The sequence below is a fragment of the Castor canadensis genome, chromosome X (assembly GCF_047511655.1).
Source record: "Castor canadensis chromosome X, mCasCan1.hap1v2, whole genome shotgun sequence".
NCBI classification, from domain to species: domain Eukaryota; kingdom Metazoa; phylum Chordata; class Mammalia; order Rodentia; family Castoridae; genus Castor; species Castor canadensis.
This window is the reverse complement of record NC_133405.1, coordinates 119,684,155-119,704,904: the sequence shown is the minus strand read 5'-3', so window position 1 is coordinate 119,704,904 and position 20,750 is coordinate 119,684,155. Positions and strand designations below refer to the sequence as shown.

The 20,750-nt window shown below is 38.9% G+C and overlaps 1 protein-coding gene, 1 long non-coding RNA gene and 1 pseudogene across 4 annotated transcripts in view; 1 reads left to right on the top strand and 2 right to left on the bottom strand.

The window, feature by feature from the left end:
* Positions 1-20,750, bottom strand: part of LOC141419584 (uncharacterized) — a 192,072-nt gene that overhangs the window by 121,109 nt on the left and 50,213 nt on the right. The window lies entirely within an intron of this gene.
* LOC109675685 (melanoma-associated antigen B4-like) lies at positions 1,856-2,885 on the top strand. The gene has a single exon (XM_020152342.2). It carries the CDS (start codon positions 1,857-1,859, stop codon positions 2,883-2,885), a length of 1,029 nt encoding a protein of 342 aa, XP_020007931.2. The 5' UTR covers position 1,856.
* Positions 17,577-19,402, bottom strand: LOC141419686 (protein dpy-30 homolog pseudogene; annotated as a pseudogene).

Here is a 20,750-nt window from a genome sequence, read left to right as displayed (position 1 = left end):
CCTAGCAGTCCACCAATTAAAACATACATTCAGTAAAGTTTCAAGATACAGAATCAACATACAAATATCAGTAGCTTTGCTATATGCTAATAGTTAATTGTCTGCTATAGAAATCAAGAAAGCAATTCCATTTATGATAAAAAATAAAATACCTAACAACAAATTTAACCAAAGAGGTAAAAGATCTCTATAATGAAAATTATGAAACGCTGAAGAAAGAAATCGAAGAGGACACAAAAATAGGAAATGACATTCCTTGTTCATATTAAAACAATCACAAGTGTTTAAAAGTTCATACTACCAAAAGCAATCTACAGAGTCAATGTCATTCTTATCAAAATATAAATGACATTTTTCACAGAACTAAAATACTATAATTGTATAATACTAAAATTTATATGAAATCACAGAAAACCCCAAATAGACAAAGCCATTTTGATTATAAAGAGCAAAGACGGAGGTATTATATTATCTGAGTTCAAAATACACTACAACCCACCTGCATATGAATATAATACAATTCACTGTATTATAAGTTGTTGAATATTAGGGGAGCATGATAATAGAGAATGAGTAAGTAAGTTAAGTCCAGTGCCCACCCAAAGTCCACGCAAAGCATTCTCCTAATTCCCTGGGAACCGTCCTCCCCAGGAACAGAGGTGCACAGACAGCCCCGCCCCTGGGGTTCTATTTGGAGGACCAGGTTCCCAGGCAAGCGGAAGTGAAAACACTGACTTCCGCTTCTCCACCTCTCTGGTCCTCCGGCACCACCTTGAGGTATTGACTTGCTTTCAGGACTATGACTTCCAGTCAGCTGACAGAGACTTCCTAACGGTTGTCAGGAGTCTTGGTGGGTGAACTGACTTAACACTGTGACCCCCAGTGAACCCCCCAAAACTGCTACCTGCCCTCCCGGAGAAAGTGGCCACATAGAGCCCCTCCCCCACTCAGGTTCCCTGAGTCCCCAGCATGCCAGGTCCACAGGCCATTCACTCTCCCTGGGGTTCAGGAAATTAGGCCTTACTCTAACTAAAGTGGTGGACTTGGATTAGCAGAGGGGAAAACAACAGGCCCTATAGGATTAAAGAGGGGATCCTGAAGATGTAGGGAGGGGATGCAGTGCTGCCCAACCTAGTACAAAGTGGAAGCAGACATATGGATCCCCAGCACTAACTCTACCCTGTGTGGGTCCATATAGTCTGAATGCCAAGAAATGCTCCCTAGCCCCATGCTTTGCAGAATTTTGGGATGAGGGATTTAGTATATGGGATGGGGGAGATTTATAATAACGTGATGGTGATGGCAGCTGTGAACTGTGCCAGTTTCACAATTCACAGGAACAGTTAGGATGAGGACTCTGGTCACTGTGGAAGCCATAGTGCTACAAGAATTGAGGACCCTCAAATATATCACCACTGATCTGGAATTAAGTGATGGCAGGAAGTGCTCTTTATTGTTTCTTGCTTGGTACCAGGGAAGATGGTAGTCAGAGCAGCAGAAGGAACTGGTATCAGGACCTTGTCAAGAATGCATTTGATGGTCCTAATGTAAACCAAGAGGACTGTCAGTGCTGATCAAAAGGATCTCCACTACCAGTCCCTACACTTCCCTAGTGAGCTTACTGTCATGCAGTATCCTAACTCTCTTAATTTCCTTCACAGGGTTTTGAGGACACAAGTTGAACAGAAGAAGATCCCGGTGAGTTTCTAGAGAAGTGTCCTCAAGGAAACTAGCAGTGGAGATCTGGGGTATACCAAGGTGCTCTCTTGCTCTTGATGGTACTCACAAGTTGTCATTACCCCTCCAGGTTCCAACCTTGTCAGCTGTCCTGCCTATAGTAACTGACCCCAGTCATCATGCCAAGAGGGCAGAAGAGTAAGCTCCGCTACAGAGCCAAGCGTCAACAGGCACGTGGGGAGAACCAGGATCAGAGTGGTGCAGTACCTACTGCACAGGAGACCACAGAGTCCTCCCCCTCCTGTCCTCCTGTTGAGAAGAGAAATCCCCAGAGCTCCCCTGTTGCTTGCACTCCTCAGGAGAGTCTGGGAATAGTAAGCTTTAGCTCTCCTGATGCAAGTGCTTCCCGGGAGTGCTGTGATGTAGGTGCCCAGAATCCTAATGCAGGTGCAAATGAGAAAAGTTCAAGCACTTCCCAGGATGCATCCTCCACTCAGAGAATGCGTATAGATCCACTTGGTAGGAGGGCAACTATGTTGGTGCAGTTTCTGCTGGAGAGGTATAAAATGAAGGAGCCTGTTAAGCAGGCAGATATGCTGAAGGTGGTCAGCAGGAAGTACAAGCAGCACTTCCCTGACCTCTTCAGGAAATCCTGTGAGCTCATGGAGCTGATCTTTGGCATTGAGGTGCAGGAAGTCAACCCCAGCACTTATTCCCTTGTCAGCAAGCTGGGCCTCTCCATTGAGGGTAGTAGGGGCTTGCCCAAGACCGGTATCATCATGACACTCCTGGGTGTGATCTTCATGAGGGGCAACCGGGCCACTGAGGAAGAGATGTGGCATTTCCTCAATGCCTTGGGGATATATGCAGGGCAGAGGCACTTAATCTTTGGGGAACCTCGGAAGCTAATTACCAAAGATTTGGTTCAGGAAAAGTACCTGGAGTACCGTCAGACACCTGGCAGTGATCCTCCTAGCTATGAATTCCTGTGGGGTTCCAGAGCCCTAGCTGAAACTAGCAAAATGAAAGTCCTGGAAATTTTGGCGAAGATCAATGATACGGACCCCAGGGCTTTCCCTGTTCTATATGATGAGGCGTTGAGAGATCAGGCAGCAAGAGCAGGAGGGAGGGCTGCAGCTGGTACCCACACCATTGCCCAGGCTAGGGTTCCTTGCAAATCCATGTCCTTCTGTGCCTCCCAAAATTAGTTGCATCTGAGGTAGTGTTTTTACTCTGTGTTTAAAGAACAATTTTCTGAGTAATGGAGAGTACTATGAGCTGGACAAAACAAAATGTATGTCTACTTTTCTTTTCATGTTAATATTAGGAACATTGTTTTATCTGTTTACTTAATTTGTCAACATTTAATTTTAAGTGGTGATTTATTTTGCTTCAAGATTTCAATTTTGTCATTTTTCCACAATTCTCTGCTTTTTAATAGCCTTTGAAAGTCACACTTTTAGTATTTATAAAATAAATTCACAAACCCGAGTTTCTTTATCATCTAGAAGTAGGTAACGGTAACATGGTACTGTAATGGAAATGTGAAAGAATACCAAATAAAAATACTGTATCATATTATGAAAGGGAAAAAGTAAAAACAAATGTTAACCATGTCTGTTAGTTGCTTAATTCTTTGCACTATATATATTTCATTATAAATAAAACATACCTGTATTTATTTCCTTGACTTAAAAAAGTACATTTGTTTTTAACCCAGTACTCTGCAAATTCCCTATTATCTATTGGACATAAAAAGAGAAAATAAAACCTTTGACTGGAAAGTGGTTTATTTTATCTGTTTATAAGTTAATCATATGGAATGCATTTATCAGTATGAACCAGAATGAGTTCAACAAAGTTTATAAATAAATTCTTTGAATTAATTGGACTTCCAAAGATTTGAAGTTTCTTATCTATCTGTGATATAGTTGACAATTTTTCCTCATATCTTTGAGACAATAACAACATATAAATAATCATATAACTGTAATTCATTAAATACACAATATTCCCAAGTCATTATTTCATGTGTTATTTTTAATAGTACATACACCCAATATTATTAGTAGTTAGTACTTGGCAGACCCAATTCACAGATGAGTAACTTGTGAATCTCTCAAGATCACTGGCATGTAGTTAACAGAGCTGGTAATAGTCTCCTGGTATGGATTTGTCTAGTACCCAAAATGTCTCAGTCTTCCAAGCTTCAGCTAGATAATGTATCTTGCAATTTATTTTTCTTCTCAATACTCCAAAATATATTTCAGAAGATTAAAAATCTAGTATCCAAAGATTGCTTTGAATACACTGTTAAAATAATAATGCTGAATAAATATGTAATGTGAATAAAGAAAGGAAAAATAATATTCAGGTGACAGCACTATCATCTACATATGCAATGTCAGATAACATGAACTATCATCCTGATCTGACATTTCCCTAGAGAAAGAGAAAGTAAATGCATTTAAAACAAAGTTACACAATAGGCTTAAGTCTGCCTAGTGAATGAAAGGAATGGATCAGTGTGTTTTTTCTCTAACAGTGTACCTGTCCTATACCTTCTGAGTTGTGCTATAGTTTCTCCATTTCATATGGAGCCTGTGTATGCAGTCATGTGTTAAATTCCCCATCTTTAGACAAAGAGAAAGGGTGAGAAATGGGGGCCCCATAAATGAGGATTCTGGAGGTCAATGATCTAGGATATATGGGTTCCTGAAAGACTAAGCAATTACTACTATGATATCTAGATGTCTCCAGGCAGACTGAAAAACTGAGAATCCCATTTATTCTCCCAGGTCCTCAAGGATATGAAACTTATTCTAACCATGGTGTTGCAGTCTCATGGATAACAAGGTGAGGATGCTGAATGAGGAATTAGAAATTTCCCACTCCAAAACAGCATGGGATCCTGAAAGTGTATCTTACTCTCTATTCAAGGTGGCCATGGGAAGAGCTGCCATGTCCTTTCCTTCTGAGACCCTGTTGGTATCTCAGGGAGTTAAGGGTCTTGTGCTTAGGGCAGTAGTTCCAGTTCTGCATGAGTGGTAGGTTCTTATAGGTTGTAGATGGATTTAATGTCAGGACACTGACTGTTGATGAGTAGACACCCCCAAAGAGGGTATCAGGCAGGTAGCAAAAGATTAGAACCTGATCTCTCTGACTGGTTTCTCAGTACAGTAAAGACTTTGGTCTGAGGTTGACAAACTCACATCTACAGATGAGAAGTCCAATAGACTACCTGGCTCAAACCTAAGTGAGGGGTGAAGGAGCCACTGTCCCCAAAACAGTGGAGTTTCATTGAATTCTGAAGCTATTATCATCTCTCAAAAGATCTCCAACAGCTGTAGTCAGATGTAGCTCCTCCTGACTTCCAATTTGGAGATTACAGAAAAGTGACCTTGGTCTCAGAGTGGCCTCATAAAGGTGTTCCAGTTCAGGTTAGGAGACAAGGTGAGGGCCCCTAAATGAGAATAAAGGATCCTACCCTAGAATAAAGGGAATGTACAGTGCCCCTGCTGTGAGCTCCAGGAGGCTCAGAGAAAAGCTGTCATGATTAAGTGTCCTGTCATTTTGTCTTGGAGTAGGCTCAGGCCGCTGAGATCTTGGTCTAACAGGAGCACCCCATTTAGCAGAAAATGGAAAACTAGTCCAAAACCAAAGTCAAAATAATGACCTTAAATAAGAATGGCAGTACCCCTTTAAGGACAGATGGGCCCACACAGAGCCAGGCCATTGATGTGGCATGCCTTGCTACCCCTTAGCAACGCTGGGAAAGTTGGCATGATGAGTCACATTTCTTTCCTTTTGGTGCATCTTAAGGAAGTGAGACACTTGGTCTAAGGAACCAGGTACAAGTTAGTGCAAGGAAGAATACAAGATCATGCCAGAGTCAAGCTGAAGACTCTGGGGATTAAAAGAAGCATTTAAATCATAGACATTACAAAATTACTCCCAGACTGTCAGCCATGCTTGACCACAGGCAGTTCAGTTAAGGTGAGGTAACCCTTTAATCGTCCTAAGTGGTCATAGTATAATAATGCCTATAGCATAAGAGAATAAGTGTTAGTCATGGAAATATTCTGTGAGAGGACCCAAAGCAAGGAGCAAAGAGAGCAACTGAACTAGAAGAGAAAGCATCCCACAATGTCCTGCTCATTTCAGCTCTAGGATGCTTTAGACAAGGGTATCTAGATGTGTCTCACACTCACTTCCCACTCTGACAGATTCAGGTCACTAGAGGGAGGATCTCAGATCCTGAGGACTAAAAGGATGACCAACACCAGAACAGTGAGTGAATGTTGTAGTCTTGCCCCTACTGGCAGCTATCCCGAAACAGCTAGCTATGGCCAGATATGGTTAACTCTGACTTAGATCTCTGGGGTCTCAGGGTAGTTAAGATTCTTAGTTGGAGAAAGGATAATTCAGCCCAGGCATAAAAAAATTTCTAGGTTGTGCCAGGAATTCCAGTGAGGACTCCAAGGAAAGAGTGGATCATGAAAACCATAACAATGCAGTAGCACATAATTTCTGTGCTGTCTGTCCTGGGAGATGCAGAAATAGATGTCAAGCAGAGAAGAGGTAGCCCTCAATTCCTCTTCAGGATGAGAGAGAAATAGAGCTCTGATGACAAGATGACAGTAATAGGCATAGAAAGGGAGCAACTGAAGGCCCTCCCACGAGTCAAACTGCGGAACCTGAGAGGGAACTGATGAGGGTGACCATTATATGGCCACAATTTGCCAGAAAATTTTTCTGTGTTAAGAGACCACAGACAGCAGATTCGCAGTAGCAAAGATTGTGTAAGCTGGCTTCTTCACCAAGTAAGATACTTCCAATTTATAGGCAAAAAATGTATAATGACTAACCTTTAAATTATCTTTATGGCACATAACAGCCCCAGAAGCCTGGGCACTATGGCTGCCAGCTGCCATGCTGGTCCACTGAAAATGGTTTCTCCTTGATTTCTTTTTCTCTTTTCCTTTCTCTGAAGAACAAAACCTTAATGCAGAGAACATGTTCTGAAAGCACCTGGGTTGTCCTGGACCCACCAAAATTCATGGACACGGAACCTCTAACTGCTGCCTGCTTGCAACTGGGGCCACCGATCTGGACACCACCAAGAGAAACTACAACCCTTTCAGGTGAATGTGCTACGCCATCTGCTATGGAGGAAACCACATAGTTGAGCATAGCTTGGGAGCAGATTACATCCCTCTTGGACAAAACTGTTGGCCTAATAATCGAAGGGAAAATTCTAGCTCTAACTGGTAGGGGTGGGGTGGCACAGCCAGTGGGACTTTTTCTATAAAATACTGGGTTGAAACAGCCTGTGTGAGGGAGGTGTGTGTAAAATAACACATTTGACCACCTTGGAGAAACTGGTGGTGAGCTAAAACTAGCAGCCTTCCCAGACAGAGCACAAAATAGCTTAATTCCAGCTCCCAGCTGGGCAAAAGGGGCTGGCCACTACTTACACATCAACTCCTCACAGGACTACTTTAGATAACCTGCTTATTCAAACAAGCTAACCCTGACTTCTCACTTTCCCCAAGAAGAGGCTGGGATTAAATACCCTGAGTGTAACCACCCCAAACTTGTCTGGTAGAAAAGAGCACCATCAATTGCCACACAGGCCAGCATATCAATCCTAAGAGGGGACAGCACACAGATTAGAAATCAGAGGGAAGCACCCAATGCAGTCATTGAATTCAGATGAAACCCACTCCTCTCCATAACAAGGAAGAAATTTGAACCATATATATACATGTGTGTATATATATATACACACATGTATATAAGCACATATGTAATTTTTTGATACTTACATCCTTTTTTCATTCTGTTGAAATTTTAATTTGTTTATCCCTCTCTGATACCATTTTCACTTTTCTCCCCTTATTTTTTTCTTTCTCTGCTTTTTTCTTCCTTCCCTCTCCTTATCTTCCTCTCTTCCCCCTCCTTTTCCCCATACTGTCTCTATCCCCTCCACACTAACCACTCACTGAGTACCAACTTTACACATTACTCTCATTCTTCCTATCCCTTTACAATTCCTGACAGTAGCACCCTCACACACAATGACTTAACTACACCTTTACACACATTAAATCCTTATACCCCATATCCCCCACACCTCATTCCTCCTCTAGTCCTTGTCCCACCCCTGTCTTCTCTTCTATCCCCATCATTTTAATTACCTAAGTATTGGTCTCTATGCAAACAACTGTTATTTCTCCAATACCTGATGCTTATAGATAATACTAAAAGGAGTCTATATATTATTTAAATAACTGGTTCACCACTGGATCTGTGAATTTGTTACAGCTAAGTTATGCCACCAGGTCAGTGAACAGAAATGTTACAACAACCTGGCTAATAGCTAAGCAACCAGAGCACAGAAATTAAGTTAAGGGAAAGATAACAGGTGAGTAAAACCCCCAACCAACTAATCAACAACACATGAGAAAAATCTCAAAATAAAAGCACAGGAAATAAAGGAAGGCAGGTGAATATGACTCCTCAAAAGGTTAATAATCACAAAATAGAGGATTTGGTGAATAGTCTTAAAGAAGTGTTCTTACATATGGCTACTAGACTTCCAAACCCTTGCAAGCACCTCTGACAGAAAACAAACTTAGTTTTGGCCATAGCCTTCTATTTAAGTAAAGACAAAAATGACTATTTCTGCTGGCTTCAAACATATCTTTTTAGTGGTAGTCTATGCTAATGGAGTTATTTTAAAATGGGTTCCCCTAGGTTGTTTCAGTGCTAAGTCCCTTATTAATGATTTTTCTCCTTTTTTTGGACCATGTCTTCTCAACCTTATTTCTAGATGACCATAATACAGAAACAAATACACAACATTCTATTCCTTCCACATTTCCAATCTCAACCACAACCCAACCTAGACAACACCCTTAATCAGCAGAAAGTAGCCAGATGATCCTCACTGCCCAGAAACCCTACTGCCTTCTTTCCAAACTTCTTCTTTCCCTTCTCTTTCTTTTATAACAACTAAAAGATAGTAACGTTAGGCCTCAACATGACATCATTTATGCCTTCTTAAACACTGATTGACCCTAGAGTTGGTTAGCTCCTATAGAAATGGGCCCCCCAAGGGAAACATCTTGTTACCCAGCACCTGTGCCAGAACACAAGACCAAGGTCCTTGACTACCTCAGCAGTGTCCTATTCCTGCCATAGGTCTATGACCAAAATGTCCTATTTCCTAGCACCTGTACCAGAACACAAGTCCTAGTTCTTTGACTACCCTAGCAACAGACAATGGACAAATCACAATAAAAAAACTTCCCTACTCTTTACCAGGTCCTTCCTCTCTTATAAAACCCCTGGTCTGTAAGTGACAGTGGGTTCTAGCATCTGCTGGAGAACACCTCTGCAGGTTTCTTCTCCTGAATAAACCTGTGCTCACAGTTGAGCCTTCTCCTTGTCTATCTCTCTGTGCTTTTCAGTCTAACACCCATAACCCAGAGAGCTGTGGCAAGGTGCCATCCTGAGAAAGGGCATTCTGATTGAGTCTGAGGTACTCAGAGAGGCTGGTTGCCAAGAGTCATTGACTTCTAGTGAGCTGAGAAGTTCAAGGGAACTACAGTAGGGAATTGGTGGACAATCTGCCTGAGGAAAATCTCCAAAGCAAAGCACCTACCTTTCCCTGGCAGAGAGCTCAGATATCTGAAGCTCCCTAAAGCAGGCAAGCTTAGAGACTAATCCAGGAGATTTCAAAAATCACAGCCCAGATGTATGGTGTGATTTAGTTCTATAATTTCTTTATTGATTTTTTGTTTTGATGACCCATCTATTAGTGATAGGGGGTATTAAAGTCTCCCACTACCACTGTGTTGGAGCATATATATGCTTTTAGGTCCTTGAAAGTATGTTTGATGAAACTGGGTGCATTGACGTTGAGTGCATATAGGCTGATAATTGTTATTTCCTTTCAGTGTTTTTCTCATTTTATTAGTATGGAGTGTCCTTCTTTATCTCATTTGTGATCAATGTAAGTTTGAATTCTACTGTGTTTCAAATAAGTGTCACTACACTTGCCTGTTGTCGGGGGCTATTGGCTTGGTAAATCTTCTTCCAGCCTTTCACCCCAAGCCAGTGCTTGTTTCTGTAAATGAGATGGGTGTCTTCTAAACAACAGATTGTTGGATCTTCCTTTTTAATCCAGTTTGCCAAATGGTGTCTCTTGATGAGGGCATTAAGTACATTAACATTCAGTGTTAATATTGATAGCTATGTGGTGATTCCTGTCATTTAGTTGCTTTTGTTGTTTAAGGGTCTGATTGTGTGCAGCTGAATTAACATTACTCTCTGCTTCCTTGTCTTTTCTTCTCCTGTGGTTTTGTGCTGCCTGTCCTCTCATGGTTTTGTTTGCTTTCATTTTCTGTGTGCAGAATTCCTTGAAGAATCTTTTGTAGTGGTGGCTTGGTGGTCATATGTTGTTTTTGTTTATCATGAAGAGTTTTATTGCTCCATCTATTTTGAATGATAGTTTTGCTGGATAGAGTATTCTAGTGTTGAAGTTGTTTTCATTCAGTCCCTGGAATACCTCACTCCAAGCTCTTCTTGCTTTTAAGGTTTCCATTGAGATATCTGCTGTAATTTTGATGGGTTTACCCTTGTATGTTTTTTGTTTTTTCTCTCTTACTGCCCTCAATATTCTTTCTCTATTCTCTGTGCTTGTTGTTTTAATGATTATATGTTTTGGGGTAGTTCTATTTTGGTCAAGTCTATTTGGTGCCCTGGAGGCTGACTGTACCTGAATGGGCATACCTTTCTCTAGGTTTGGGAAATTTTCTGTTATTATTTTGTTGAATTTGTTATGAATCCCTTTTGCTTGTACCTCTTCTCCTTCTTCAGTACCCATGATTGTCAGATTTGGTCTTTTGATGGAGTCAATGAGTTGTTGCATATTCCTTTCAGAGGTCTCAAGTTGTTTGACTAATAGCTCTTCAGTTTTTCCTTTAATTTCCATTTTATCTTTCAGTTCTGAGGTTCTGTCTTCCACTTGTTCTCATCTGCTGGAGTTGCCTTCCATTTTGTTTTGTATTTCTGTTTCATTCTTTTTTCTGAGGTTTTCCATGTCATGGATCATTTCCTCTTTAATATTGTCTATTTTTATCTTTAATTCATTTATCTCTCTATTTATAGTGTTATCTGTTTCACTTTGGTGTTTATTTAGGGCTCCTATGAGTTCATTTATTTGTTTCTGTCTTCTCATATTCTTTATTTTTGGTGTCTTGAAATTTCTTGAGTGCCTCTTTACGTTTTGGTTAACCATGTCTAGTAACATCTCCATGAAATTCTCAGTGATTACTTGCAGGGTTTCTTCTTTGAGAACGTTCATGTGGGCATCATTGAGTTTCTTGGTGTCATTGATTTTTGTTTTGTTGGAGTCTAGAACTGCATATCAGTTTTCTTCATTTCCCTCTGAATCCTGTATTAAATTATTTTGGTGGAGAGAATGATTACTATCCCTTTTTTGTCCTCCCATTGCTCCACCTTGTACTGTGCAACTATGTTCTTGACAGGCTAGTTGGTGGTTTCAGTCACATGTTTTCTTTCCCTTGGTTTAATTTTGTTTTGTGGCTGTATTGAGTTTTTAGCTAAGTGTGTATGTGCTTTTTCTTTCCCTGTTCTGGGTGTAATTTAGTATTTGGTAATTCACAAAAACTAACCAAAAAAAAACCAAAGAAATGAATGTGGAGTGATGAACAAACAGAAACAAACTAGAATCAGAGCATACAAACAGTAAAACAAACAAACAAAAATTCCAGGTTCAGGAACAATAGAATTTTAGTCTTATTTTAAGTTCTGGTGTTACTCCTCCAGCATCCAATCCTGGTGTTGGTATTTAAGCAGAAGCTCTGTCATAGACTTGCCAGGTGGTTGGGTAGTGTTTGTTGTTTTTTTTTTTCTTCTGTCTTTAAGAGGCAGCTGCTTGGTCGATTCATCACTCAGTGGGGTGTGTCAGTTTAAGTTTGTATGTTATCCTAAGGTTCCAGTATCAGCTCTGTAGCCCACCAGCTGTCCTGCTTTAGAGTTGGCTTTTGGCTGTGCTTGATTACTGGGGGTTTATTTCTTTGCCTCACTTCCTTTCTCTGTGGCAAGGATATTGATCCATCAGCCAACCCCCTGTTTAGTATGCTGAATGTCTTCTAACAGGTTTGGAGCTGGCGTCTGTCAGTGGTGGGAGCCCTCCTGTTTTCTTAGTGCAGTGTGGCATGGAGAAGCTTTCCACGGGCTAGGTTTTCAGGGTGTTGAAGTTCTGATTCTCCTTGGTGCTTTATTTCCACCAAGTATGTCTCAAGCATCTCAGCAAGGCTCCGGAGTCACAGAGGTCATGCTGCCTGCTTCTATGCCTTAGTAACCATCCTCCCTTCTTTTAGTAACTTTGGCTAGAAGTTTATTGATCTTGTTTACTTTTTTCAAAAAACCAACTTTTTGTTTCATTGATTCATTCTATCATTCTTTGGTCTCCAATTCATTGATTTCTGCCCTGATTTTTATATACTCTTTCCATCCATTAGTTTTTGGGTTGGCTTGCTCTTATTTTTCAAGAGTTTGAGATGCTTCATCAGATCATGTATCCATGATCTCTGTAATTTTCTGTTGTGTGCACTCATGACTATAAACTGCCTTTGCTGTGTCCCACAGGTTCTGATAAATTGTGTGTCCTCATTTTCATTTAAATCTAGGAATTTCTTTCCAAATTTCTTCAATGACCCATAGATTGTTCCAAAGTGTATTGTTCAATATCTTGAGTTTAAATGACTTTTGTTGTTTTCCTTGCTATTGATTATTAATTTTATTTCATTGTGGTCTATTAGGGGACTATACAGGAGATTATTCCAATTTTTGCATTTGTTGAGGTTTGTTTTATGACCTACGATGTGTTCTAATTTGGAGAAAGTTCCATAGGCTGTTGATGTCTACACAATATTTCATCCAACTTCAAGAGGTATCATTTCTCCATTTACATACATGTGTAAACACTATTTGCACTATATTTGCCATCCCACACACTTACCATTCCTCCCCTCTCCCATAAGCACCAACCCCCCAGGCAAGACCTGTTCCATCCTCCTATTGTCCAACTTTGTTTTTTATTTAAATAAAGTTTTATTAAGATATATTCATGATACAGAGGAGGTTTAATAGTGACAATTCCAAATAGACTTACATTGTACATTAGTTACATTGTCCCCATTGTCTCTCCCCCTCAGCCCCCTCTCCACCCTACTTAAAGCAATTGCAAGAGGTTTTCTAGTCCTGTTTTATATAGGTATATGAAGTACATCTACCATATACTGTCACTTTAACGTCCTTCCTTCACCCTCCTCCCTCCTGCTAGTGACCTCCCCCAACACACACTGTGCCTATTTTACAGTCCAGGTTTTCATAATTAATATTTGAGTTGACTTTCAAAGGGGTGTCTCATTGTATGCCCACTGTGGGTGTGCTTTACTTTAATCTGTTCAATCCCTTTGATTACTGTCCCCCTTTACTTCCCACCCCATTTTTCAACATTTTTCAATACACATCCTTATATCCTCTACCTTCACATCTTGTGTTATGCAATACTACTGTTGCTCTATTATTCTCTTTTCCTTTCCCTCTTTCCCCAAGTTCCATGCAGTAGTTATATTGTTACAAACATATTCTACTTCTGAGTTTGTACATGGTCATGCTTATGTACTATGTTACATTTATTGATTTATGTGTGTTGAACCATTCTTGTATCCCTAGAAGGAAGCCGACTTGGTCATAGTGTATGATCCTTTTGACATGTTGTTGAATTCTGTTTGCCAGTATTTTGTTGAGAATCTATGCATCTATATTCATTAAAGATACTGGTCTATAATTCTCTTTTCTGGTTATGTCTTTATTGGGTTTTGGAATGAGAATAATGCTGGTTTCATAGAATGAGTTTGGTTGTGTTCCTTCCCTTTCTATTTCCTGGGAAAGTTTGAGGAGTATTGATGTTCATTCTTTCTTAAAGGTTTGGTAAAATTCGGCCATGAACCCATCAGGTCCTGGGCTCTTCTTTGCTAGGGATACTATTACTGTTTCAATTTCATTGCATGTAATAGGACTATTTAGGTGGTTAATACTTTCTTGGTTCAATTTTGGTTGTTTGCATGCATCTAGGAATTTATTTATTTTGTCTAGATTTTCCAGTTTACTTAAATGAAAGTTTTCAAAGTACTCTCTAATGATTTTTTAGATTTCATTGGTATTTGTGGTTATGTCCCCTTTTTCATCTCTGATTTTATTGATTTGGGTCTTCTCCCTCTTCCATTTGTCATGTTGGTTAAGGGTTTGTCAATCTTGTTAACCTTTTCAAAGAACAAACTTTTTGTTTCATTGATTCTTTGTATAGTTTGTTTGGTTTCAATTTCATCAATCTTGGCCCTTATTTTTGTTATTTCTCTCTGTCTGCTGGTACATACATGTGTGCACAGTATTTTCACTATATTCACTACTTCACACACTTTCCCTTCCTCCCCCCTCCCATAGGTACCAAGCCCCCAGGCAAGACCTGTTCCACCCTCCTGTTATCCAATTTTGTAAAAAAGAAAAAAAGTGACATTTTTGTTTGTTTTAGGTAGCTACACAAGGAATTTCCTTGTGACACCTCCATGTATATATGTGTATTATAACCCAAACAGGTCCATCTTCTCTATTTTTCCTCTTTTTACCTTAGTCCACCTTCTTATGGTGATTTCAGCAGGTCTAAAAATTCTATATTCAGTATTGTATAGTTAGTACATCAACCATATTCACCTTCTTAACATCCTTCCTTTACCCTCACTCTCTCATATGTGACCTCCTCTTAGCGTGACTTGTTTATCATAATATTACTGAATTTGTATTATGTCCATATTCCACATATGAGAAAGAACATGAGACTTCTGGCCTTCTGAACCAGGCTAATTTCACTTAAGATGATGTTCTCCGGTTCCATCCATTTATCTGCAAATAGAAATTTTTCATTATTCTTTGTGGCTGAATAAAATTGTATTGTATATAAATACTGTTTTCTTAATTCATTCATCAGTAATGGAATATCTTGACTGTTTCCATAGCTTAGCTATTGTGAATAATGCTGCAATAAACATGGGTGTGCATGTACCTTTGTTGTAACCTGACTTACATTCCTGTGGGTATATCCCTAGGAGTGGTATTACTGGATCATATGCTAGTTCTATTTTCAGTATTTTGAAAATCCTCTATACTGTTTTCCATAGGATTATAATAATTTACATTTCCATCAGCAGAGTATGAGGGTTCCTTTTCCCCCCACATCTTCACAACATCTGTTATGTTCTTGATGGCAGCTATTCTGACAGGAGTTAAGTAAGTGGGATCTTAACGTGGTTTTGATTTGCATTTCATTTCTGGCCAGGGATGTTGAGCATGTCTGCATATACTTTTTGGCAATTTGGACTTCTTCCTGTGAAAAAAGCTCTGTTCAGTTCATTTGCCCATTTCTTCATTGAAATGGGGAGAGCAGGTTTTTAAGCTCCCTGTGCATTCTAGTTATTAATCCCTTGCCTGATGTGTACCTGGAAAAGATTTTCTCCCATTCTGTGTGCTGTCTCTTCAATTTAGAGACCATTTCTTTTTCTGTGCAGAAGCTTTTTAACTTAATGTAGTCCCATTTGTCAATCCTTTCACTTAGTTGCTGAGTCATTTGAGTTCTATTTAGGAAGTCATTGCTTATGTCTATTAATTCCGGTGTGTTCCCTGCTCTTTCCTGCACTAGCTTCAGTCTCAGGTCTTATATATAAGGTCCTTAATCCACTTTGAGTTGTTACTTCTACAGAGTGACAAACTGACAAACATGGATCTAGTTTCAGTTTTCTACAGGCAGATATCCAGTATTCCCAGCAACATTTATTGAAGAGGCTGTCTTTTCCCCATGATATGTTTTTGGTGCCTTTGTCAAAAATTAGGTGGGTGTAGCTGCATGGATTCATATATAGGACTTCTATTCTGTTCTGTTGGTTGTCATATATGTTTTTGTGCCAGTGCAATGCTGTTTTTATTGCTATGGCTCTGTAATATAGTTTGAAGTCAGATATTGTGAAACCTCCAGAATTGCTCACTTTGCTCAGTATTGCCTTGGCTAGTCATGGTCTTTTGTGCTTCCAAATAAATGTTAGGGTTTATTTTTCAATTTCTGTAATGAATGCCATAGGAATTTTGATGGAAATTTCATCAAACATGTAGATTTCTTTTGGTAATGCAGCCATTTTAACAATATTGATTCTACCAAACCAGGAGCATGGGAGATCTTTCCATTTTCTGTAGTGTTCTTTGATTTCCTTCTTCAATGGTTTATAGTTTTCCTTATAGAGGCCTTTCACATCCTTTGTTACATTTATTGCTAGGTATTGTATACTGTTTGAGGCTATTGTAAATGGAATTATTTTCCTCTATTCTTTCTCAGTCTGTTTCATTGTTGGTGTATAGAAAGGTTACTGATTTTTGTAAATTCATTTTGTACCCTGCTGTTTTGCTGAAGGTGTTTATGGTGTTTAGGAGTTTTTTAGTGGAGTTTTAGGTATAACATCATGTCATCTGTAAATAGGGAAAGTTTAACTTCTCCAATTTGTATTCTCTTTACTTCTTCTTCCTTTGTTATTGCTCTGGCTAGGAATTCCAAGACTGTGTTCAATCACAGTAGAGAGCGGGCACACTTGGCTCATTCCTGACTTTAGAGGAAATGGTTTTAGCTTTTCCCCACTTAGTATGATGTTGGCTGTGCACTTGACATATATAGCCTTTGTTATGCTAAACTACACTCCTTCTATTCCTGGTTTCATCAGAGGTTTTCTCATGAGTGGATGTTGAATTTTATCAAAGTCTTTTTCTGGACCTATTAAGATGATCATGTGGTTTTTGTCTTTGCTTCTGTTAATATGCTGTATTACATTTAATGATTTGTGTATGTTGAACCAACCCTGAATCTCTGGGGTGAAACTGACTTGATCATGGTCCATGATCTTTTTGATATGTTGTTGAATTTGGGTTGCAAATATTTTGAGGATATTTGCATCTGTGTTCATTAAAGAGATTGGCCTGTAATTCTCTTTTTTTGTTGTTGCATCCTTGTCAGGTTTTGAGTTGAATGTAATGCTGGCTTCATAGAATGAGTTTGGCAGTGTTCCTTCCCTTTCTATTTTGTAGAAAAGTTTGAGGAGTGTTGGTATTAGTTATTCTTTAAAGATCTGGCAAATTCAGTGGTGAATCCATCAGGTTCTAGAAGTTTTTTGGGTGGGAGATTTTTTATTGCTGCTTCAATTTCATTGCTTGTTATAGATCTGTTTATGTGATTAATATCCTCTTAGTTCAACTTTGGATGGTCAAATGTTTCGTGAAATTTGTCCATTTATTCAAGACTTTCTAATTTATTTGAATATAGGTTTTCAATGTAGCCAGTAATGATTCCCTGGAATTCCTTGGTTTTTGTTGTTTGCTCCCCTTTTTCATTTCTAATTTTATTAATTTGGTTCTTTTGCTTCCTCATTTTAGTCAGGTTTGTCAATCTTACCTATCTTTTCAAAGAACCAGCTTATTGTTTTGTTGATTCTTTGGTGTTTTTGTTCTCTATTTTGTTGATTTCAGCCCTTGTTTTATTATTTTTCTTCTTATAGTTTTGGGTTTAGCTTGTTCTTGTTTTTCTAAGTGTATTAGGTCATTTTTTGAGATCTTTCTGTGTTTTTAATATATGTGTTCATGGCTATAAACTTTCCTTTAGAACTGCCTTTGCTGTGTCCCACAGATTCTGATAGGTTGTGCTTTTATTCTCATTAAATTCCCTAAACTTTTTGATTTCTTCCTTTATTTTTTCTATGACCCACTGATTATTGAACAACATGTTGTTCAGTCCCCAGGTGTTTGAGCATTTTCTGCAGTTTCTTTTGTTGTTGAGTTCTAGTTTTATTGCATGTGGTCAGACAGTATTCAGGGGGTTATTTCAATTTTCTCATATTTGTTAAGACTTGCTTTGTGATCTAAAATATGGTCTATTTTGGAGAAAGTTCCATGGGTTGCTGAGAAGAATGGATTTTGTCCTGTTGCAGAATGGAATACTTTGTAGATGTCTGTCGGGTCCATTTGATCTATGGTATCACCCAATTCTAGAGATTCTTTGTTAATTTTTCACCTGCATAACCTATCTTTTGGTGATAGAGGAATATTGAGGTCTCTTATCAGCACTGTGCAGGGATTTATCTGCATTTTTAAGTCCAGTATTTTATGTTTAATGAAGTTGGGTGAGCCAACATTGGGCATTATTTTCTCTTGATGTATTGCTCTTTTTATTAGTATGAAGTAACATTTTTGTCTCTTCTTTTTTTTTTGGCATTTTGACAGTTTATTTTGAAGGTCACTTTTAAAAACAAAGATGATTTGAGAAAAAAAATTGCACAGAAGACACTCATTAAATAAGTATGGTGATTAAATCAAGTAAGGGAAATAAGTTCTCTTCTGCCAATCCGGAAATAAGTTCTGTTGTCTTGATGGCTCTTAAACTTCCAAAAGGGGGAGAAATCATGGCAATTAAAGCTGCCTCTTAATCATGTAAATCTACAGTAGCAACCAAATTTTTCTTTTCTTCCCAATAAGTCAGTTTCAATCTTCAAACTGTGCCTTGTTTTTTAAAAGATAAGATGCCAGAAATTCAATGGGATTTGGTGGTCTTTCCTTTGCAAGCACAGCCAGCCCCTGCAATAAGATAGGCATGACTGTCTGGTCCAAGTAGGCACGAGTTGGCAAAGATTGTAGACCCACCTTCTGTTTTGATGACTTTTCTGCATTAATTTTCTCATTTTCCACTATCCTCTCCAAGTTGTCTGTGAGGCCGTACTCGGAGTAAGGATTTTCTGCAACCTGTGTCTGTCCCTCCAGCATCTGCTCTGGCTCCATGGCAGACCCTGCAAATCACAGTCACCAGATACTAGTCCATGCCAAAGCTGCTGGTTCCTAAGAGCTCTGCACCATGCCACCAACTCCCAGCATGGACCACTTTGGCCATAAGTGGTGGTGTCGCACGATTCTTTTGTCTCTTCTAATTCAGGTATGAAATCTACTTTGTCTGAATAAGTATTGCTACTCCTGCCTGTTTTAAGAGCCATTAGTATGGTAAATCTTCTTCCACCCTTTCACCCTAAGGTAATGTTTGCTCCTGCCTGTCTGTAAGGTGGGTTTCATTTAAACAACAGATTTTTGTCTCTTCCTCTTTAATACTGCTTGTCACTTAGAGACTTTTGATGGGGGAGTTCAGGCCATTAACATTCAGTGTTTATATTGAGAGGTATGTGGTGCTTCTTTCTATTAGTTGCTTTTGTTGAGTAAGGGTTTGTGTGTGTGCAACTAATACTATGCTACATGCGACTCTCTGATTACTTGTCATCTCTTCTCTTGAGGTTTAATAATTCCCATCCTTTCATGGCTATGGTTGTTTTCATCTTCTGTGTATAAGAATCCTTTCAGATTCTTCTGTAGTGGTAATTTAGCAGTCATGTAGTGTTTTAGTTTCTGTTTTTCAAGGAAGATATCTATTCCTCCTTTAATTTTGAATGATATCTTTGCTGAGTAGAGTATCCTAGAATGAAATTTGTTTTCTTTCAGTGCTCAAAACAACTCACTCTGTGCCTTTCTTGCCTTTAAGGTTTCTGTTGAGAAATGTGCTGTTATTTTGATGGGTTTACCTTTACATGTTATTTGATTTTTCTCTCTTACAGCCTTCAATATTCTTTCCTTGTACTCTTTGTTAATTATTTTAACTATAACATGCTGTGGAGAGGCTCTATTTTGGTCATGTTCATTTGGTGACCAGGAGGCTTCCTGTATCTGAAAGGGCATCTTCTTTCTGAGATTTGGGAAATTTTCTGCTATTATCTTGTTGAATATATTACCCATTCCTTTGGTTTGAACTTCTTCTCTTTGATGCCCATGATTCGCAGGTGGTGTTTTGATAGAGTTCTTGCTTATTCCTTTAGAAGCTCTTGAGTCTTTTGTCTAAGAATTCTTATGTTGGTTCTTTAATATCTATTTTGTCTTCAAACCCTAAAATTCTGTCTTCCACTTGTTCCAGTCTGCTGGAGTGGCTTTAAACTGTATTTTTTATTTGACTTTGGAACTTTTTATTTCCCTAATTTCTTTTTGATTCTTTTTTCTGAGACTTTCCATATCTTTGTTAATCTCCTCTTTCATATCTTGTGCTGTTTTCTTTAACTTATTTATGCCCTTTTTTTATATTCTCCTTAGTTTCATTTCAGAGTTTGTTGAAATCCTCTCTGAGTTCATTTAACTTTCTATATCTTCTCAAGTTTTTTTTTTGTGTGTGTGTGTGTTCTCCTGGGAGTCATTGAGGTTTTTTTTTTTTGTATGTCCTCTTTACGCTCATTGAACAAACTAATCAACATTCTTTTGAAGTCTGCAACAAGGGATTCATCCCCTTCACTGTCCACTAAATCCTCTATTATGTTATTGTTAGTCTTTTGAGGAGTCATATTCCCCTGCCTTATTTTTCTCCCCATGTTTCTATTTTGTGCTTTGCTGATATGCTATTGCTTAGTTAGCTGGGTGTTTTAGTCACCTGTTATCTTTCCCTTGACTTAACTTCAATGCTCTGAATAGCTTAATTGTTAGCTAGGTTATAGTAATATTTCTGTTTCATGACCTCATGGTATAACTTAGCAACAACACATTCACAGACTCAATGCCAAACCATAATATATAAAAACCCTTGGTGATATTATCTATAAATAGCCAGTATTGGGGAGACAGCAGTTGTTTGCACAGAGATAAATACTAAGGTAATTGAAAAGATGGAGCTGGGAGAGGGGTCAGGGTCGGGGGATGGGGAGAGGAGAGAAGAGTTATGAGGTGTGGGGCTACAGGGTAATTAGGACCTTATATGTGTAAAGTGTTATTCAGTCCTTGTGGGGGAGGGTGCTACTGTCAGGGATTTTTAAGGGATAGGGTGGATGGGGATAATGTGTAAAGTTTGTATAACAGACTACTTGATGAGT

Excerpts from the sequence above, each read along its gene's own strand:
- LOC109675685 (XM_020152342.2), top strand. The coding sequence starts at position 1,857 with ATGCCAAGAGGGCAGAAGAGTAAGCTCCGCTACAGAGCCAAGCGTCAA.